Genomic DNA, 18,148 nt, shown 5'->3' on the forward strand with positions numbered 1-18,148 from the left:
GCTGGACAACAACATCCCCCAAGCCCACTGTGATCCTTCTTGGCTTTGTGAAGGTTAGACTTGTTGCTGGGGGTGACTCATGGAGGTTGCTGCAGCCCTGCAGAGCTCAGGATGATGTCTTATGCTGGCTGGAGATGTAGCCATGGAAGCAGGAGAGGTAAAGCAGCATCTGTGTCCATGGCTGGTGATGCTTCCTTAACGAGAGGAACCCAAACCAGCACCGGGCAAGTTGATTTTTTGTGGCTTCAAGTTTAGCTTGAAGGACTTTTTAAGCTTAAACCAGACATCTTCAGGTCTGGGCTAAATTATGGCTCCAGAGGCCATCATTATCTCATAAAAGGAGCAGGTAATTGGAACATTTTTGAACAACTGCCCAGATGAAGTTTCGCTGCAGGAGAAACCTCTGTGAGCGTTCCTGGATGCGGGGAGGAAAGCAGGGCTGGAATGCTTTGATTTATGAGCAGGGCTGGGGATGCCCAGGAATGAGCAGGCCCTTGGACAGCTTACACAGGGAGAGCAGGAGGCTTAAAAGACCTGCTGAAATGCTTTGTGGTCAGAGGATTTCGCTGCTCTCCCGATTCATCTCCCATTATCAAACGCAGCACAAATTCCTTCCTGATGACACAGGAGGCAGAGCCTTGCCCGGGAAGCCAGCTGATGGATTCAGGGTGAGGGGGATGCAGCAGAAGGTCCTTTGGTGTGTTTTTAAGGGAGGACTGGCGTGCTTTTGGTTGCTGATGTGACTCATGGAGCTTTCTGCAGCCTGCAGAGCTCAGGATGCTGTTTTCTGCTGGCTGGAGATGTGGCTGTGGAAGCAGGGAACCAGTTGAGCTCAGGTACCACTTGCACATCCCTTTCCCATGGAAGATCCCAGCTGGGAGCAGGAGATCCTCCCCACAGCACTCTGGAGAGCCATGTCCTAACCTGGCTCTGCTCTCCCACCCCTCCTGCCCTCCCTGCCAGGAAGAGATTCCTCAGGATCCTCCTGAGGACAAACCTCAGCCTTGGCTTCCATGTTTTGAAGGGCTGCAAAATACTTCCACTAAAATCCCTTTGGGATGGAGAATACCAAAACAACCCCAACCAACCCACTGTGATGCCCCCTCCCTCCCCTCCATGGTGCTGGGGAAGGACTTCCCAGCAGGATGGGCTCCCTGTGCTGTTCAGTTGGTAGAGCTCAGGTACCACTGCACATCCATTTCCCAAGGGAGAGTCCAGCTGGGAGCAGGAGATCCTCCCCACAGCATCCTGGAGAGCCATGTCCTAACTTGGCTCTGCTCTCCCATCCCTCCTACCCTGCATTGCCATGGAGAGGGGATCCTCCTGAGGACAAATTCCATTCTGGAGTGCTGGCTGTTGGCTTCCAGTGTTGAAAGGTTATAAAACACTTGCATTGAAATCCCTTTGGAACTGGAGGGGAGGGGACACACAGACACCCACCCCCCCCACCCTGAAAAACAACCTCAACAAACCCATCACAATCCACCACCCTTTCATGGTGCTGGGGAAGAACTTCCCAGCAGGATGAGTTCTCCAGGCTGTGATTTAGGACCTGTCTGCCTGGGAAGCTCTGGCTGAGCCAAGCAAGAGCACAGATCCTGCTCTCCCATCCTTACTCTGCAAACCAGCTGCTGATTTCTGCTTAATCCCTTTCCAAACAGATAGGTTTAAATCAGGAAGGTTTGGGTTTGTGCCAGCCCCATGCAAGAAGATGTCCTGAATCATATCTCCAGGCAGACAGACTCTTGGGAGGCTTGGAAAATACCAAGCACCTTCTTGGCAGAGTCACAGTGAATGAGAGGAAGGTTAAAAAAAATAATAATTAATTGGCCTACCCTCCTGGGAAAGAGGGGTCCTGGCCCTGCTCATTCCCAGCAACCTAGTGGAAAAGGATTTGCAGCTGAATTGAGGAGGGGAAAAATTCAATCCTCAATATTTAACTTGATGAAGGAAGAGAAAAACCAGAAGTCCTCAATATTCAGCTTGGTGAAGTAAGGGAGGAAAAAAAAAGAAATTGTCAGTACTTAGGTGGATGGAGGAAGGAAAAAAGAATTCTTCACTATTTAGCTTAAGTAAGTGGGAAAAAAAATCCTCAATATTTAGCTTGATGAAATAAGGGAGGAAAAAACATCCCTCAGTATTTAGCTTGATGAAGTAAAGGGAAAAAAAATTCTGAATATTTAGCTTGATGAAGTAAGGGGAAAACAATTCCTAAATACTTAGCCTGATGAAGGAAGGGAAATAATTCCTCAATATTTTGCTTGATGAAATAAGGGAGAAAAAAAATCCTCAGCATTTAGCTTGGTGAAGTGAGAGAGGAAAAAAAAATCTTCAATATTTAGCTTGATGAAGTAAGGGAGGAAAAAAAAGAATCCTCAGTATTTAGCTTGATGAAGTACGGGAGGAAAAAAATCCTCAGTATTTAACTTGATGAAGTAAAGGAAAAAAATTCTGAATATTTAGCTTGATGAGGTAAGGGAGGGAAAAAAAAGTTCTTCATTATTTAGCTGAATGAAGTAAGGGGAAAAAAGAAAAGGAAACAAAAAGCCAGCAGGTGCTGGGGGCAAATGCTGTGGTGGGCACAAGCCTCTGCCCTGCCTGGAAGCTCCTTCTGGTTGCCCTCAATCCCATTGGGATTTCTTCTTGTTCTGTACAAATCAGCTCCCAGAGGAGCCTGTAAAGCAGTGGCAGCAGCTTTGGAGAACACCAAAAGCATCCCAAAACATCAGCAGGATGGGTGTGTGGTGGAGCAAGAGGAATTCATAGAATCATAAAGGGGTTTTGGATGGAGAAGAGCTTTAAGGTCATCCAAGCCAACCAGTCTCTAACTCTGCCAAGGCTGGGAATAAACCATGGCCCTCAGCACCACATCTTTGCCTCTTTGAAACCCCTCCAGGGATGGAGATTCAGCCACCTCCTTGGGCAGCCTGTGCCAGTGCTGAAGAACCCTTCCAGTGAAGAAGTTTCTTCTAAAGTCCAACTTAAGCTTTCCTTGATGCCGCTTGAGGCTGCTTCCTCTTATCCTATCACTTGTTCCTTGGGAGAAGAGACCAACACCCAGCAGGCTCCAACCTCCTTTCTGGCAGCTGTAGAGAGCAATGAGGTCTCCCCTCAGCCTCCTGTTCTCCAGGCTGAACAACTCCAGGTCCCTTGGCTGCTCCTCACCAGCCCTGTTCTCCAGACTCTGGCCTGGGCTGCTGCCATCTGGCACCAGAGAATCATTTTGGTTGGAGGAGACCTCTAAGATCATTGAGTCCAATCATCAGCCTAACACCACCACAACCATTAAACCATGTTCCTGCTGCAAACCCTTGGTGGCATGGGAAGGGAGGTAGCATAGGAAGGGAGGCACTGTGTGTAGCTAGCAGGGCTGCAGAGCACCCCCCATGGGACCCCTCACCCCATGCCACCTACCCTGGGAAGGACAATCAACCAGGATGCTGGCAAACAGCTTGGTGGTCCAACTTGAGAAGTGTGGGAGGCTGCTCACGTCAGCTGGAGAGCAGGGAAGCCTCTGCCAGAGCCTCCCCAGGGCTAACCCAGGGCTGCTTTTCCTGGCAGAGGTTTGACACCACACAGACAGGATGCTGGTGGATCCAGCATTTCCATAACTCAGACCCAGCACAGGCATCAAAAAACCCCAAGAAGATAAGGCAACAATAGTTCCAAGGAAAGCTCTCCTCTTAAAAGCAATAAATAACCTTCAGCAGATGCTGGCTTGCTTCTAATCCAATTATCTATCAGCAGGCCTACGCAGTGCTGGGAGGAGAAACACCAACCCCATCCTGCTGGGAAGGAGGGCTTCAGCTTCTTCCAGAGCTTTTGGGTTCCCACCCTGCCCCTAATCCAGCAGAGTTCTCCAGAAATATGATGCCCATGGGTGGCACAGCAACACAGGTGAGCTCCCTGTCCATCTGCAGCCTGAGAGCACTGGTTGCCACCTGCATCATTCACCTTCTGCATCATCCAAAGCACTTGGAAGATGAAGATGTGCTCTGAAGTACCAGACCTTGGATCCCTCTTTGCTAAGGCTGCCATGGGGCTGGGTGAAGTTTTGTTCTTGGCTCTCCCTTCCCCGTGGCTGCTTCTTGCTGTCTGACCTACTCCAGGCGATCCTGTCCTGGCAGGGGGCTTGGTCCCTTCCAATCCCTAACATTCTGTGATTCCTGAGAGCTTCTGGAGTTCTGTGGGGTGGGCTCCTGGGGGGAAGCCTTCCTCAGCCCAGCACCCTCATTTTGCAGCCACCTTCCCTATACCCAGAGCTCAGCATTCCATTTGGGATGTGTCTCATGAGGTGACAAAGCCTTTGGTGCACCCCACAGGCAAAGCCAGCTGGTGCCCCTCTGCCCAGGGAGGAGAAACCTCTGGGGAGGTGGCTGAGCAGAGGGAGCTTTGCTTTCCTTGAACCTTCTCCTGGCCACCTGGCTGGGCATCCATGCCCCAGGGAGGTGGTTGAATCCCCAAGCCCTGGAGGTGTTTAAAAGCCACAGGGACGTGGTGCTGAGGGATGTGGTTTAGCACCAGACTTGGCAGTGTCAGAGAATGGTTGGACTGGATAACCTTAAAGGTCTTTTCCAACCGAAACTGTTCCATGTGGAGCTGCCGTGGGAGGCTGGGATGGGCTCAGGCAGGAGCTTCTCGCAGCAGCTGGTGGCCGCTCTTGGGTGTCAGGTGTCAGCGGCTGGTGAGGAGGAGGAGGAAGAGGAGGAGGAGGGGGATGCTGATGGGAGGCGAGTGGCCGCTCGCCCTCACGGCGGTGGAAGCGATGCTGGAGAAGAGCTCTGGCCGGAGGAAATTGTTGGCAACCAGGCGCTAATTCTCTTCTCATAAACAAAGCAGCGGAGATAAAAGCGGCAGCCTCGGCCGCCCCCTCCCTCCGGCACAGCCCCTCCGCACCCAGCCCTGCATCTGGAGCTCATTGCGGGCCGGCTGCTGGGAGGATGGGGATGGGAACCAGCTGAGCCTCTCTCCAGGTCTGAGCATGGTCCTGGGGAGGGAGAGTGCAAACGGGGCCCCGCTTGGGCTTTGGGGTTGGGTTCGCATCAAGGGTGGCACCTGAGAAAAAGCAGAGGGGGTTGATAGTTGTGATAAAAGGTAGGGGGCAAGAGCATGGGGCCAGGCTCCCCTCAGTGGTGCCCAAGGGGCAACAGACACAAAGTGGAACCCAGGAGAGTCCATCTGAACAGGAGGAGAAAATTCTGTGGTGTGAGACTGCTGGAACCCTGCAGCAGCTGCCCAGAGAGGTTGTGGAGTCTCTTTCTCTGCAGAGCTTCCAACCCGCCCTGGGCGTTGTGACCCTGGGCAAGCTGCTGGGGGTGCCCTGCTTTAGCAGGGGGCTTGGACTGCATGAACTCCTGAGGCCCCTTCCAACCCCTCCATAATGGGATTCTGTGAACCTGTAAGCAGAAAAGTGAGGTGGCCACCCCGGATTCAGCTCCAGGTTTCCTCCACCAGCAGTGGCCAAAAGCTAGGATGATGTGCTGCTTGCTAGACCTTGTGTGTGTGTGCCCTCGAGTTCATCCTGTCCCTGGCACAAACCTGAGGTGGGCACCACAAGCAGGGTGTTGCCCTCAGGCTCTGCAAAGAGATGATGAGGCACCTTGAGCTTCAGTTTTGGGAGGCTGTTATTAGGAAGGTCAGAGCTGACCCATTTTGCAGCCAAAGGTCACTGCAGATGGATTTCTCAACAGAGAAATATTTTGACAGGCTGAGAAGGGAAAGAAAAAAAAAAATCACAACTAAAAACCAAACCCCAAGCCCATGTGGTCACAACAGAAACATTTGCATTTTCCATTTGCAAGAGGAACAGTTTCCATTTTGGGCTTGGAAGTGACTTCTGTTTAGAAACTCGAGGGCAGCAGAGTCCAATGCAGAAAAACAAAGCAGCACTGCAGCCCCAAAGGAAGCATTTGGAGATAAATGAAACCAATTGGCCCCAGCTGAGATCTCAGGAAGTGGGATGGACACCTCAGCTGATCCTTGGCTCTACCAAAGTCCTCCCAGAGCAAATCCTGATGGACCCTGCTGCTTAGGAGCAAGGTTTTGGGTGCTCAGCCTGTGGTGCTCACCTGGAGATACCCTGAGCTTGTCAGCCCTGTTGTAGGGAAATGTTTTCATCCAGGCTGCACAGAGCGGATGGCAGCTGGGAGCTGTCCCAGCTCCCCACATCACTCCCCTTCCATCAGGGTTTGCTCTGAGCTTTGCCTGACAAGCCCTTGCTGGGTGCTGGTTTTCATTAGCTGGGGGTGGGTGGTGCTCTGCCTCCTTGGCTCTTCCAGGGCCGTCCCATCCTTTGGGAAGCTTCAGGGAAACAATTGGAGTCAAGTGTGCTGAGGGGGCTCTGCAGTGGTCCCCTCTGCAGGCATCCAGGGGTGTGCTCTTTGGAATCTGAGCCCCTTGCTCCTTCACCTGCACCTTTGTCTGGATTTCCTCTGACCCAGAGGTGTGTTCCTAGCAGGATCTTCACCACAAGGTCCATAGCTCCATTTCTACCTACTTGCCTCTGACATTTTCTCCTTCTAGACCCTCCCCTTGCTGTGCTCAGGGGGTCACTGCCCCAAGCTGCTTTCTTCTGGCAACCAAAACGTGCAGCTGGAGACCTGGAGTCAGCTGCTGGCTGCTGTCTCTGGGGTGCTGCTGCTGCTCAGCCATTCCAAAGGATGCTTTGTGAGGGTGTGGCCAGTGTCTGGTAAGACCAAACCTTCCTTTCCTCTCTTTTGGGTTATCTCACATGCAGGGAGCTGAGAGTTGACTTTGCAGCCCCTCAAGACACCGAGGTCCTGCCCACGCAGTGGCTGTGGCTGAGGCACCAGGCAGGAAGGAGCTGGGGCAGCTCATGGGAGATGCAAATGATGTGGTGGAGGAGATGGCACATTGCTGCTGGAGGCAAGTCAAGTCCTGTCCACTGCTCAGCCCAGCTCTGCATCCACACATCAGCTCATGTCAGGTCCCACACTCAAACCTCAGCTTCATCAAAGCCTAAGGGAGTGACCATGTTCCTGGCTCCTGCTCTCCTGCCAAATGATTTCAGCCTTTGGCCGTTTTAAAAAAAAAAAAAAAAAAAAAAAAAAAAAAAAAAAAAAAAAAAAAAAAAAAAAAAAAAAAAAAAAAAAAAAAAAAAAAAAAAAAAAAAAAAAAAAAAAAAAAAAAAAAAAAAAAAAAAAAAAAAAAAAAAAAAAAAAAAAAAAAAAAAAAAAAAAAAAAAAAAAAAAAAAAAAAAAAAAAAAAAAAAACAAAAAAAAAAAAAAAAAAAAAAAAAAAAAAAAAAAAAAAAAAAAAAAAAAAAAAAAAAAAAAAAAAAAAAAAAAAAAAAAAAAAAAAAAAAAAAAAAAAAAAAAAAAAAAAAAAAAAAAAAAAAAAAAAAAAAAAAAAAAAAAAAAAAAAAAAAAAAAAAAAAAAAAAAAAAAAAAAAAAAAAAAAAAAAAAAAAAAAAAAAAAAAAAAAAAAAAAAAAAAAAAAAAAAAAAAAACAAAAAAAAAAAAAAAAAAAAAAAAAAAAAAAAAAAAAAAAAAAAAAAAAAAAAAAAAAAAAAAAAAAAAAAAAAAAAAAAAAAAAAAAAAAAAAAAAAAAAAAAAAAAAAAAAAAAAAAAAAAAAAAAAAAAAAAAAAAAAAAAAAAAAAAAAAAAAAAAAAAACAAAAAAAAAAAAAAAAAAAAAAAAAAAAAAAAAAAAAAAAAAAAAAAAAAAAAAAAAAAAAAAAACAAAAAAAAAAAAAAAAAAAAAAAAAAAAAAAAAAAAAAAAAAAAAAAAAAAAAAAAAAAAAAAAAAAAAAAAAAAAAAAAAAAAAAAAAAAAAAAAAAAAAAAAAAAAAAAAAAAAAAAAAAAAAAAAAAAAAAAAAAAAAAAAAAAAAAAAAAAAAAAAAAAAAAAAAAAAAAAAAAAAAAAAAAAAAAAAAAAAAAAAAAAAAAAAAAAAAAAAAAAAAAAAAAAAACAAAAAAAAAAAAAAAAAAAAAAAAAAAAAAAAAAAAAAAAAAAAAAAAAAAAAAAAAAAAAACACTGCCTCCAGTTCTGGTGTCCCCAGCATGAGAAGGACACAGAGCTGTTGGGGTGAGTCCAGAGGGGAGGCCACAAAGATGATCCAAGGGCTGGAGCAGCTCTGCTGTGAGGCCAGGCTGAAGGAGCTGGGAGTGTTCAGCCTGGAGAGGAGAATACTCTAGGGGGACCTCAGAGCTACCTTCCAATACCTGAAGGGATCCTGCAGGAAGGCTGCAGAGAGACTTGTGCTGAGGGTGTCTGAGACAGGCCAAGGAGGGGGAATGGTTTGGAGCTGAGGCAGAGCAGGGTTAGGCTGGAGCTGAGGAAGAAGTTCCTCAGTGTGAGGGTGGTGAGACTCTGGCACAGGCTGTGGCTGCCTCTTGCCTGGGGGTGTTCAAGGCCAGGCTGGATGAGGCCTTGAGCAGCTGAGTGTGGTTGAGAAGTGTCCCTGGGCATGGCAGGTGGCTTGGAGCAGATGATCTCTGAGGTCCCTTCCAACCTGAGCCATTCTGTGATTCTATGATTTTTGATCTGTGGAGACCCCCAGCAGACAACTGACAAATCCTCCTTAATCCACCTGACCTGCTAAAGCTCTGGGTAATCCCTGCCTGACTCTGCTCCCCTCCAGCAGACCTGCTTGGTACCATCAATCAGCTTCTTTGGCTCCTGGCTGCCTCCTGGGCTGTGTCTGTGTCCAGGGAGACCTTCTCATTTATAAAACCTGGGGACCTCCCACAGTTTCCCCTTGCCTGTGACCCCAGGGAGGGGGTCAGTGCACTGAGTAAACTGGTGGAGAGGGGAGGTCCTAATATTTATGTGGAAAGCCATTAGCAGGCAATACCTTATCCACCTCCTGGGTTGAAGTGGAGGCTTGGGGTGATGGCAGGGCCAGGGCTGGTGTTGGGGCTGCCTCTGAAATGCCCTAACCTGCTGTGTTTTCCCACCTGTGCTCATGGCTGGGCTCTTAATGGAGTGGGATGAGAGCAGTGGGCGTGCAGAAGGGGAAACAAAGAGCTTAGGTCCTCATCTGCTCAGCTTTAAAGCCCAAATGAAAGCTCCCAAATCTACCTTGATAGTTCCTGGGCTGCTGTGGTTTCAGCCAGCTGGTCCCTGTGTGGATGACATCCTCCCAGGCCCAGCTGGAGGATGGAGTGATCCTTCCTGGGCTTAAAAAATATCAACCTATGACAAAGCTGTTGTCTTGTGAACTCCCCTGAGCCTTCTCCAGATGGTGAGCAGAGCTTTGAACACAGAGGTGGTCAGATCTGATCTGTTCTTCTTCTTTTTTTTTCCCTCCAGTGGAATCTACCTTGGATGTAAAAATAAAAAAAAAAAAAAGGCAAGGAAGAAGTGAAGATGAAGGTGAAGATACAGCAGTGGTGAGATTCCTGCAGGGCTTCCCCTGTGAGAGGAGGATTGGTGACTCCCTGGGAGGGACACAAGGGACCAGCAGGTATTTGGGTACTGGGAGGGCAAAATATCAACCTGCAGCACTGTCCCTGACTTCCTTTCCTTAGGGAATGTCACCAAACCCAAAGCAGAAGCAGAGTGAAGAGGGAGGCTGTGGAATTCCAAGCTCACTGAGGTTTTATTCACAACATCTTCATCAGGAAGAGCCTTCTGCTCCCAGGCTGTGTGCAGCTGTGGACACACCTTGCAAGTCCCTCATAGGATGCTGGGAGTCCAAGTTGGGCTGGGAATGGGAACAGAAGCCTGGACATGATGAAATGGATGGAAGCAGGGAAGCTGTTGGCAGAGGGCAGCTGGCTGATCTCCAGGGGAGCATCCAGCACACAGAACCTGGGCAGTTTGGAGATGCTGGGCAAAAAGTGGGGGGAAAGGTAGGGCTGAAGCAGCTGTTGGGACTCCCCGAGCCCAAACAAACCTCACAGTGATTATCCCTTCGTTCAAAAGCCATCAGAGAGAGATCCAGGCACAGCCTGGAAAAGTCTTCAAGGGAGGGTTGAGTGCTGACCTCACCACCTAGTCCTGCAAAGCTGAGAAAAGCAAAGAGCCAAGAGTCTGACTTGCTCCATCCTTTCTCCCTCTCCCCTCTCCCCTCTCCCCTCTCCTCCTCTCCCCCAGCAAGGGATGGATTTGTATGAGATGAAAGGAATGTTATTAAAGCAGAAAACTGCCTGTTGGCAGCCTTCAGATCAGAATGAACCCTTCTGAAAACCAGGCCCTTCCTCACCCCACCCCTCCCAAAATGTTTCAGTGTTCCTCTGTAGCTTTTGTTCTGCTTTGAGCATCTGGGGCTGGCTGTTTGGGTTTGTTGTGGGAGATGGATTTGAGAAGTCTTCCTAATTGCAGTGGCTGGAATTCTACCCTGATGCCATCACTGAATCCCAGCATGGTGAGAGTTGGAAGGGACCTCTGGAATCATTCCAACCCCCCTGCCAAAGTAGGGCACCCAAGCAGCTTGCCCAGGAGCACAATGCCCAGGGGGGGTTGGAAGCTCTGCAGAGAAGGAGACTCCATGAACCTCTCTGGGCAGCTGCTGCAGGGCTCCAGCAGCCTCACACCAAAGAAGTTTCTCCTCCTGTTCAGATGGAAACTCCTGGGTGTGAGTCTGTGCCTATTGCCTCTTGTGCTGTCCCTGGGCACCACTGAGCAGAGTCTGGCCCCTGCCTCTTGCCCCCCACAGCTCCTTCAGCTCTGTCTGAGCATTGCTCAGCTCCCCTCTGGGGCTGCTCTTCTGCAGGCTCTCAGCCCCAGGGCTCTCAGCCTTTGCTCCTCACAGAGCTGCTCCAGGCCCCACAGCAGCTTTGCAGCCTCTGTTGGACTCTCTCCAGCAGTTTCCTGTCTCTCTTGAACTGGGGAGCTGAGAACAGGATCTGGGCAACCCACTGCAGATGAGGCCACAGTAGGGCAGAGGAAAGGGGGAGGAGAAGCTCCCTGGCCCTGCTGGCCACACTTCACCACCCATTATGGTTACTAAGTTCTAAGAAATGTAGGATCTTGGCCCTTGACCTGGGAAAGACACTTGATGATTCCAAGGAAGAGGCAGGATGGGGACAGCTGGGGGTGGAGGGGGGGAGCAGCAGTCCATGTGCTGGGCTGCTCCTGAGTCTGGGGTGGGGGAGCAAACTGTCAGCAGGAGCAGAGCATTCTGCTCAACTCCCAGCTGGGCATGCTGGAGACACAGAGCAGCTCTGATCCCCAAGTCTGATGGGGGGGAGGGGGGGGGGAAATAACTCTGCTTGGTGACCTCTTTGAAGGCTTCAGCTGCTCACCTCCTAGCATTCCTCAGGGAGCCACCTCTGTCCTGTTGGTCCTGGTTGTTCAGCCCTCCCCAGGGTGAGAGCTCAGCATCCAAACCTCCTTGTTGGGTAAGTGAGGGCAGCAACCAGGAAACTTCTCCCAAACACAGCATTATTTGTGTTCTGATGCAGGGCTTATGGAGCTCTTAATTACACACTAGTAAATCTTTGTCAGCTGCTTGTGATTACCTGAACAACCTCTTTGTTCTTGTCCCTCTTGCCATCTCATATCACCCTCTGGACAAAGCCACTCACAACAGCTCTCAGGCCACATAGCTTTGGGACTCTCTTCTGTGGCTTCCCCATTCTTGCTCATTTCTTTCATTTGCAGTCATTGCCCCTCCTGAGATTTACTTCCTCCTGGTCCTGGTTTCCAGGGGTTCAAAAGCCTTGAGTTTTCCACCTGCCTGAAGCCTCCTATCTGGTGCTGCAAGTTTCTTCAGCTCCGAGCTTCCCATGGTGGTGGGAAACAAATTTTTCTTTCTCCTCTACAGCCTTGAGTAAAATTTGTTCTGGGGGCACCTGGGAATGCAGAGGCTTCAAGTATGTTGCTGGCTGCAGAGCTCATGGACTCCCAGCAAGAGAGCTGCCTAAGGTCTGAGCTTCAGGACTGCATCTACACTTGTAGAATGAACCACAGAACTATTTTGGATGGAGAAGACCCTGAGGATCATCTCAAGTCCAACCCTTAACCCAGCAATGACAAGTCACCACTAGATGATGTTCCTCAGCACCATGTCTCCATGGCTTTGAGACCCCTGCAGGCTTGGGGACTCCACCACTGCTTGTTCCAGAGCTTGACAGCCCTTTGGGGGAAGAAATTGTTCCTCATGCCCAACCTCAACCTCAACCTCCTCCAGTGCAACCTGAGGCCATTTCCTCTTATCCTATTGCTTGATCTTTGGGAGAAGAGACCGACTCCCACCTGGCTCCAACCTTCTTTCAGGGGGCTGTAGAGAGCCAGGAGGTCTCCCCTCAGCCTCCTCTTCTCCAGGCTTGGAGTCTGCTCTCTTGAGGCTGCCCCAGCATGGCCAAGTCATCTTCATGCTAGAGAAATCCTCTTGCCACCACAGAGTGGCCACAAGCAGAATACCTGCAGGGAATGTTTCCTTCTCTTGGGTGCCTCCCCAACTGCACCTGGGTCACATTTGGCACAGCTTTATCTGGACCATGCCAGAGCTGGGCCATGGACTGTTCCAAGCTGCAGCCTCCAGGAGCCCTCCTATTGTTGAAGTCACAGGTGGAGGTGTAGGAAAGGGCAAGAAGCTGCAGTTTCTCACATGTGGAATTCTTTGGCAGAACAGTTGAGTGCTTGGTGCCTGATGAGGCCCAGCTGAGGAGCTGTCAGACCTCAGGCTGCCTGCCTGGGTCATCTGGGTGAGGAGACCAGGAGTTATGGTCCCCGTCCCTCATGCCAAGGTATATTTTTACCTCTCACCTGTGCTGGAGCACTTCCAAGTCTGCAGGAGGCACCTGGACTCACTTCAGGTGACCTCTAGCTCTATCCTGGGGAACAAAAAGCAGCTGCTAGAAAGCCTGGAAAGGGTGAATCCTTCACCCTGTGTTGTCTGTTTGCTATCTCCTCAAATCCTACAGGAAAACTCTTCCTGTGCATTCAGTTCCAGCCCCAACAAACCTGTCCCTGCAGCTGAATCTACTGAAGCCTGCTAATAACACTTAATGGCTTCTGGACATCTCAGCCAAGTGCAGCCAAGCTTGGTGCAAGATCAATTCACTCAGGTCCTAGAGCAAACAAACTCTGCATGTCCACAGACCATGGTGTCCAAGGAGCACTCACCTGGCCTGGAGTCACTCCAAAGCATGGTCTGTGGTGCTGGACACAGCAGAGATCCCCCAGACAGGCTTGCTCAAGCCCTTCACAGGGTGTCAGGGGTTGGAAGGGACCTCTGTAGATTTCCCAGTTCAACCTCCCTGCCAGAGCAGTAGCAGAGAATCCAGCACAGGGCACACAGGAACGCATCCAGATGGGTCTTGGAAGTCTCCAGAAAAGAAGACTCCACAACCTCTCTGGGCAGCCTGCTCCAGGGCTCTGTGACCCTCCCAGTGCAGAAGTTCCTCCTCATGTTTTAGGTGTTTAAGGCCAGGCTGGATGAGGCTCTGGCCAGCCTGATCTAATGTGAGGTGTCCCTGCCCATGGCAGGGGGGTTGGAACTGGCTGAGCCTTGTGGTCCCTTCCAACCCGGACTGATTCTATGATTCTATGTTGAGGTGGAACCTCCTGTGCTGGAGTTTCTATCCATTGCTCCTTGTCCTATCCCAGGGTGTGACTGAGCAGAGCCTGTCCCCTCCCTCCTGACCCCCAGCCATCACGTATTGATAAACATTTCTTAAATCCCCTCTCAGTCCTCTCTTCTCCAGACTGAACCCCCCCAGGTCCCTCAGCCTCTCCTCACAGGGCAGTGCTGCAGTCCCTTCAGCACCCTCGTGGCCCTCTGTTGGACCTCTCTCCAGCAGATCCCTGTCCCTCTGGAGCTGGGGAGCCCAAAACTGGCTGCAACATTCCAGGTGAGGTCTGCTCTGAAGCTCCTGGTGATGGCTGAAGGCACCACCTCCAAGATGTGCTTTACCTGGAGAGGGGACAAGAAGGTGTGGCCTAGGCGTGGGGATAGACACAGCTGTGCCACAAGCCCTGTGGGGCTTCCAGGGCCACTTGCAGACCTGGTGGCTGTCCTCTCCCTGCCCAGCTGTCCTCCAGCAGCACTAGGCAGAGGAGAAAGCAGCTCAGGGGCAGCCCCTGCGGGCTGGGGCCAGTGGAGGAAGCAGCCCAGGACATGCGCAGGCTGTGTGCAGCTCTAACCACAGGTGGTGGCAGGGCTGCTTGCTCTGACCCTCCCTTTGTTGGGCAAAGAGGAATCCACCCAGGGCTTCACTGCAAGCTTTCCTCCCTGGGTGGCAGGTTTCTGGTGGCAGGAGCTGGCATGCACAGCACAGGGCTCAGAGGAACACCTGGGACTGGCTGCCACCCCTCCCTGGCACCGCACTCCTCCTCTTCCTCCCCTTTTCCTGATTGTCATCCACTTCAGCCTTCACCTTCACCAAGAACCTCCTCACCAGGACCAAGGCTGGGGGTGAGTTGCCACAGTCCTAGACTTTTTGGCTGGTTGGTTGGTTGGTTGGGCTTCTTGCTGTTGGAAAAGGAACTTGACTTGGGCTGCAAGGAAGAGGAGGGATGGGGAGCTGAGGGTTGTCTCCTTCACTTCTGCTTGCCATGAGGGTTTGCTTCCCTTTCTCTTTCCACTCCATGCCTGTCAGTAGTGTGACAGACAAGGTCAGAAGTTGGCAGGGGCTGTACCCAGCACCTTCTGCTGGAAATCCCTTTCTAGGGGATCCTGCTTCTGGCAGAGGGGTTGGACTCAGTGATTCCTGGAGGTCCCTTCCACCCCCTAACGCTCTGGGATCTTCCAGCTACCCGTAGGACCTTGGGGAAGTGCAGGCTGGTGGTTTCTGGGTTCCCTTCTCTTTAGGGCAAATAAGAGGCAGAGAACAAGGATTCAACCAAGGCTGCCTTGTCAGGCAGCCCTGACTGCTGTGGAAGCAGTAAGACCTGGGCTTTGGGGCACCCCCAAGCTCTTAGAGGCCACAGCAAGTGGGTCACACAGAATCCCAGAGTGGTAGAGGTTGGAAGGGACCTCTAGAGATCATTGAGTCCAAACCCCCCACCCTGCCAGAGCTGGACCACCTAGAGCAGGTCAGACAGGAACACAGCCAGGTGGGTTTGGAAGGTCTCCAGAGAAGAAGACTCCACAACCCCTCTGGGTAGACTTCTCCAGGGCTCCAGCAGCCTTACATGGGACAGTGAAAGAAAAGGGATGTTGCAAACCTCAAAGGCTCTTGTCTGGTCCTGAGGAGTTAGCCCTCAGGGGGGTGGTGGTGCCATGACAGAGAGCGTTGAAAGTCAAGGGGGTGGTGGTGGCCACCCAGGAGCTGGCTGCCCTGAGAAAGCTGCAAGAAATGGAAGGAAAATGAGGCTAATCAGGAAAGCTCAGCTGGTTGGGAATGGTCACGGGTCAGGAAAAATGGCACCAGCCTGCACTCCAGCCCTGCTTGTGGGAAGCTGTCAGATGTCCCCAGCCAAAGGGAATCTTCCACCTGTCTGTCACCTTGGGGTGACCCTGACCTCAAAACCCAGTTTGTGACTGATGGATCTGTGAATTCTTCTGGTTTGTGTCACCTCTTTTGGGCATCCCCTGGGTGTCTTCTCCTCGTCATGCCCACACCTCTGTTCTTCTGATGCTGACGTTCAGCTCTGATTCTCCACCTTCAGAGGCACATTGCAGCCCCATGCAGAGCCCCAGGCTTGCCCAATGCCTCTGTCCTGCTGGGCTGGCTTTGGGTACTGGGGGTCATCTCTGCACATGACAGGATTTGTGCTGGAAGACCCTTTGGGGGCTTCCTTGAAGGGGCATTTGGGCATCTCCATCCCCTTCGTGGTGCCCACTCCAGGCATGGAGGACTCCAGCCTGGCTGTTGTGTGTCTGTGTTTTCATGAGGACACAGTCAGGCAGTCTCAGGGCTGCCTGAGGAGATGTGGAGTGATGGTGTCCAGGCAGCCATGCAGCTGGGTGATGTCCCAGAGCTTGGGCAGCTGCTGGCCACAGAGCAGCGGTGCCCATCCTGACATGGCTGCCAAAACAAAATGGCAGCCCCGAGCAGGTGGTCGAAAGGCCTCCTTCTGCCTGTGGAACGTCCTCCCCACAGCCTTGTGAGTACCTCCCTGCCACACTATCCACCAGGGCCACCTCCCTGTGGGGCTCTAAGCTGAGCAGGGGGGGCTCCAAGTAAAGAGAAGGAACAAAAATCCTTTTTCACTGTGAGGGTGACAGAGCCCTGGAGCAGGCTGCCCAGGGAGGTTGTGGAGTCTCCTTCACTGCAGGCTTTCCAAACCCACCTGGAGGGGTTCCTGCTCCAGCAGGGGGGGGTTGGTCTGGCTGATCTTCTGAGGTCCCTCCCAGCCCCTAGCATCCTGTGATTCTCTGCACCTTGTCCCCTCTGTGCTGTTTGCAGATCCTTCCATGGAGCCTGTGGAAGGGAAGAAGTTCTTCTGGAAGAAAATCATCATCCCAGGCCTGGGCTTCGGCTCTGGCTTGTTTTTCTTCATTTATCTTCATCAGCTCAAGACTCCCTGGCTGGAGCAGCACACTCCCAGCCCCACCTCCCTCCCAGCCCAGGTCCAGCAGAGCAGTGCCCTGCCGCAGGGTGACCCCAGGCTGACCATCCTGCTGTGGCAGTGGCCCTTTGGGCACCACTTTGACTTCATGAACTGCTCCCAGCTCTACAGCACCCCTGACTGCCACTTCACTGTGGACCACAGCTGGTCCCAAAAGGCCCAGGCCGTGGTGGTTCACCACAGGGATGTGTGCTGGGATGCACAGAAGCTGACCCAGATCCCCAGGCTCCAGTCCCAGCGCTGGATCTGGTTCAACCTAGAGTCCCCAAGCCACTCGCCCAACTTAGGTTCCATGAACAACCTCTTCAACCTGACCATGTCTTACAGGAAAGACTCAGACATCTTCACTCCTTATGGGGAGCTGCAGCTCCTCGGTGAGCCCCAGCCCCTCAGCATCCCACCCAAGACCAAGCTGGTGGCCTGGGTGGTCAGCAACTGGGTGGAAAGCTCCTACCGAGTCAAGTACTACAGGGAGCTGAAGGACCACATCAAAGTGGACATCTATGGGAGGTATCACTTGCCCCTGCCTCAGGACAAGCTCCTCAGCACCCTGGCCCAGTACCAATTCTACCTGGCTTTCGAGAACTCCCAACATGAAGACTACATCACTGAGAAGCTTTGGCGGAACGCTTTGTCCTCCGGCGCCGTCCCGGTGGTGCTGGGACCCTCGCGAGGGAACTACGAACGCTTCCTGCCCCCCGACGCCTTCATCCACGTCGAGGACTTTGCCAGCGCCAAGGACCTGGCACACTACCTGCAGGAGCTGAGTCAGGACACTGGGAGGTACCAGAGCTACTTCCAGTGGCGCAGGTGGTTGAAGCCCAGCGCTGGGCTCGGCTGGGCTGCAGACCTGTGCAAAGCCTGCCACTACCTGCACACAACAGAGAGCAGGTACCAGGTGGTGCCTGATCTGTCCCAGTGGTTCGTGTAACTGCTCTTTGCTCAGCCCTCTGGTGCAACCTTTCTTTCCCCTTTTCCCCTTTTCCCCTTTTCCCCTTTTCCCCTTTTCCCCTTTTCCCCTTTTCCCCTTTTCCCCTTTTCCCCTTTTCCCCTTTTCCCCTTTTCCCCTTTTCCCCTTTTCCCCTTTTCCCCTTTTCCCCTTTTCCCCTTTTCCCCTTCTTTCTTTTTTCTCTTTTTTTTTAATCTTTTTTCTGTTTTTTCTCTTTTCTTTTCCTTTCTCTTTTTTCTTTCTCTTCTTTCTTTTTTCTCTCTCTTTTCTCTTTTCTTTCCTTTTCTTTCCTTTTCTTTCCTTTTCTTTCCTTTTCCTTCCTTTTCCTTGCTTTTCCTTCCTTTTCCTTCCTTTTCCTTCCTTTTCCTTCCTTTTCCTTCCTTTTCTTTCCTTTTCTTTCCTTTTCTTTTCCTTTTCTTTCCTTTTCTTTCCTTTTCTTTTCCTTTTCTTTTCCTTTTCTTTTCCTTTTCTTTTCCTTTTCTTTTCCTTTTCTTTTCCTTTTCTTTTCCCTTTTCTTTTCCTTTTCTTTTCCTTTTCTTTTTCCTTTTCTTTTCCTTTTCTTTTCTTTCCTTTTCTTTTCCTTTTCTTTTCCTTTTCTTTTCCTTTTCTTTTCCTTTTCTTTTCCTTTTCTTTTCCTTTTCTTTTCCTTTTCTTTTTCCTTTTCTTTTCCTTTTCTTTTCCTTTTCTTTTCCTTTTCTTTTCCACTTTTCTTTTCCTTTTCTTTTCCTTTTCTGTCCTTCCTCTCTTTTTCCTTCTCTCTCTCTTCTCTCCTTCT

General features: G+C 50.4%; 1 protein-coding gene across 1 annotated transcript; it reads left to right on the top strand.

Annotated features, from left to right (window-relative positions):
- Nucleotides 1–4,617: 4,617 nt before the first annotated feature.
- LOC128978261 (4-galactosyl-N-acetylglucosaminide 3-alpha-L-fucosyltransferase FUT6-like) lies at nucleotides 4,618–17,355 on the top strand. The gene is made up of 3 exons (XM_054396072.1): nucleotides 4,618–4,801; nucleotides 16,262–16,339; nucleotides 16,421–17,355. Exons 1-3 carry the CDS (start codon nucleotides 4,618–4,620, stop codon nucleotides 17,353–17,355), a joined length of 1,197 nt encoding a protein of 398 aa, XP_054252047.1.
- Nucleotides 17,356–18,148: the final 793 nt, after the last annotated feature.

This window comes from Indicator indicator, chromosome 36, assembly GCF_027791375.1.
Source record: "Indicator indicator isolate 239-I01 chromosome 36, UM_Iind_1.1, whole genome shotgun sequence".
Lineage (NCBI taxonomy): Eukaryota > Metazoa > Chordata > Aves > Piciformes > Indicatoridae > Indicator > Indicator indicator.

Bases quoted from the DNA above. Each gene is read 5' to 3' on its own strand.
- LOC128978261 (XM_054396072.1), top strand. From the start codon at position 4,618: ATGGGCTCAGGCAGGAGCTTCTCGCAGCAGCTGGTGGCCGCTCTTGGG. The intron at 4,802-16,261 runs GCAACCAGGCGC...TGCTGTTTGCAG, and splicing joins CTGGCCGGAGGAAATTGTTG to ATCCTTCCATGGAGCCTGTG. The intron at 16,340-16,420 runs GCTTGTTTTTCT...CCTCCCTCCCAG, and splicing joins AGGCCTGGGCTTCGGCTCTG to CCCAGGTCCAGCAGAGCAGT.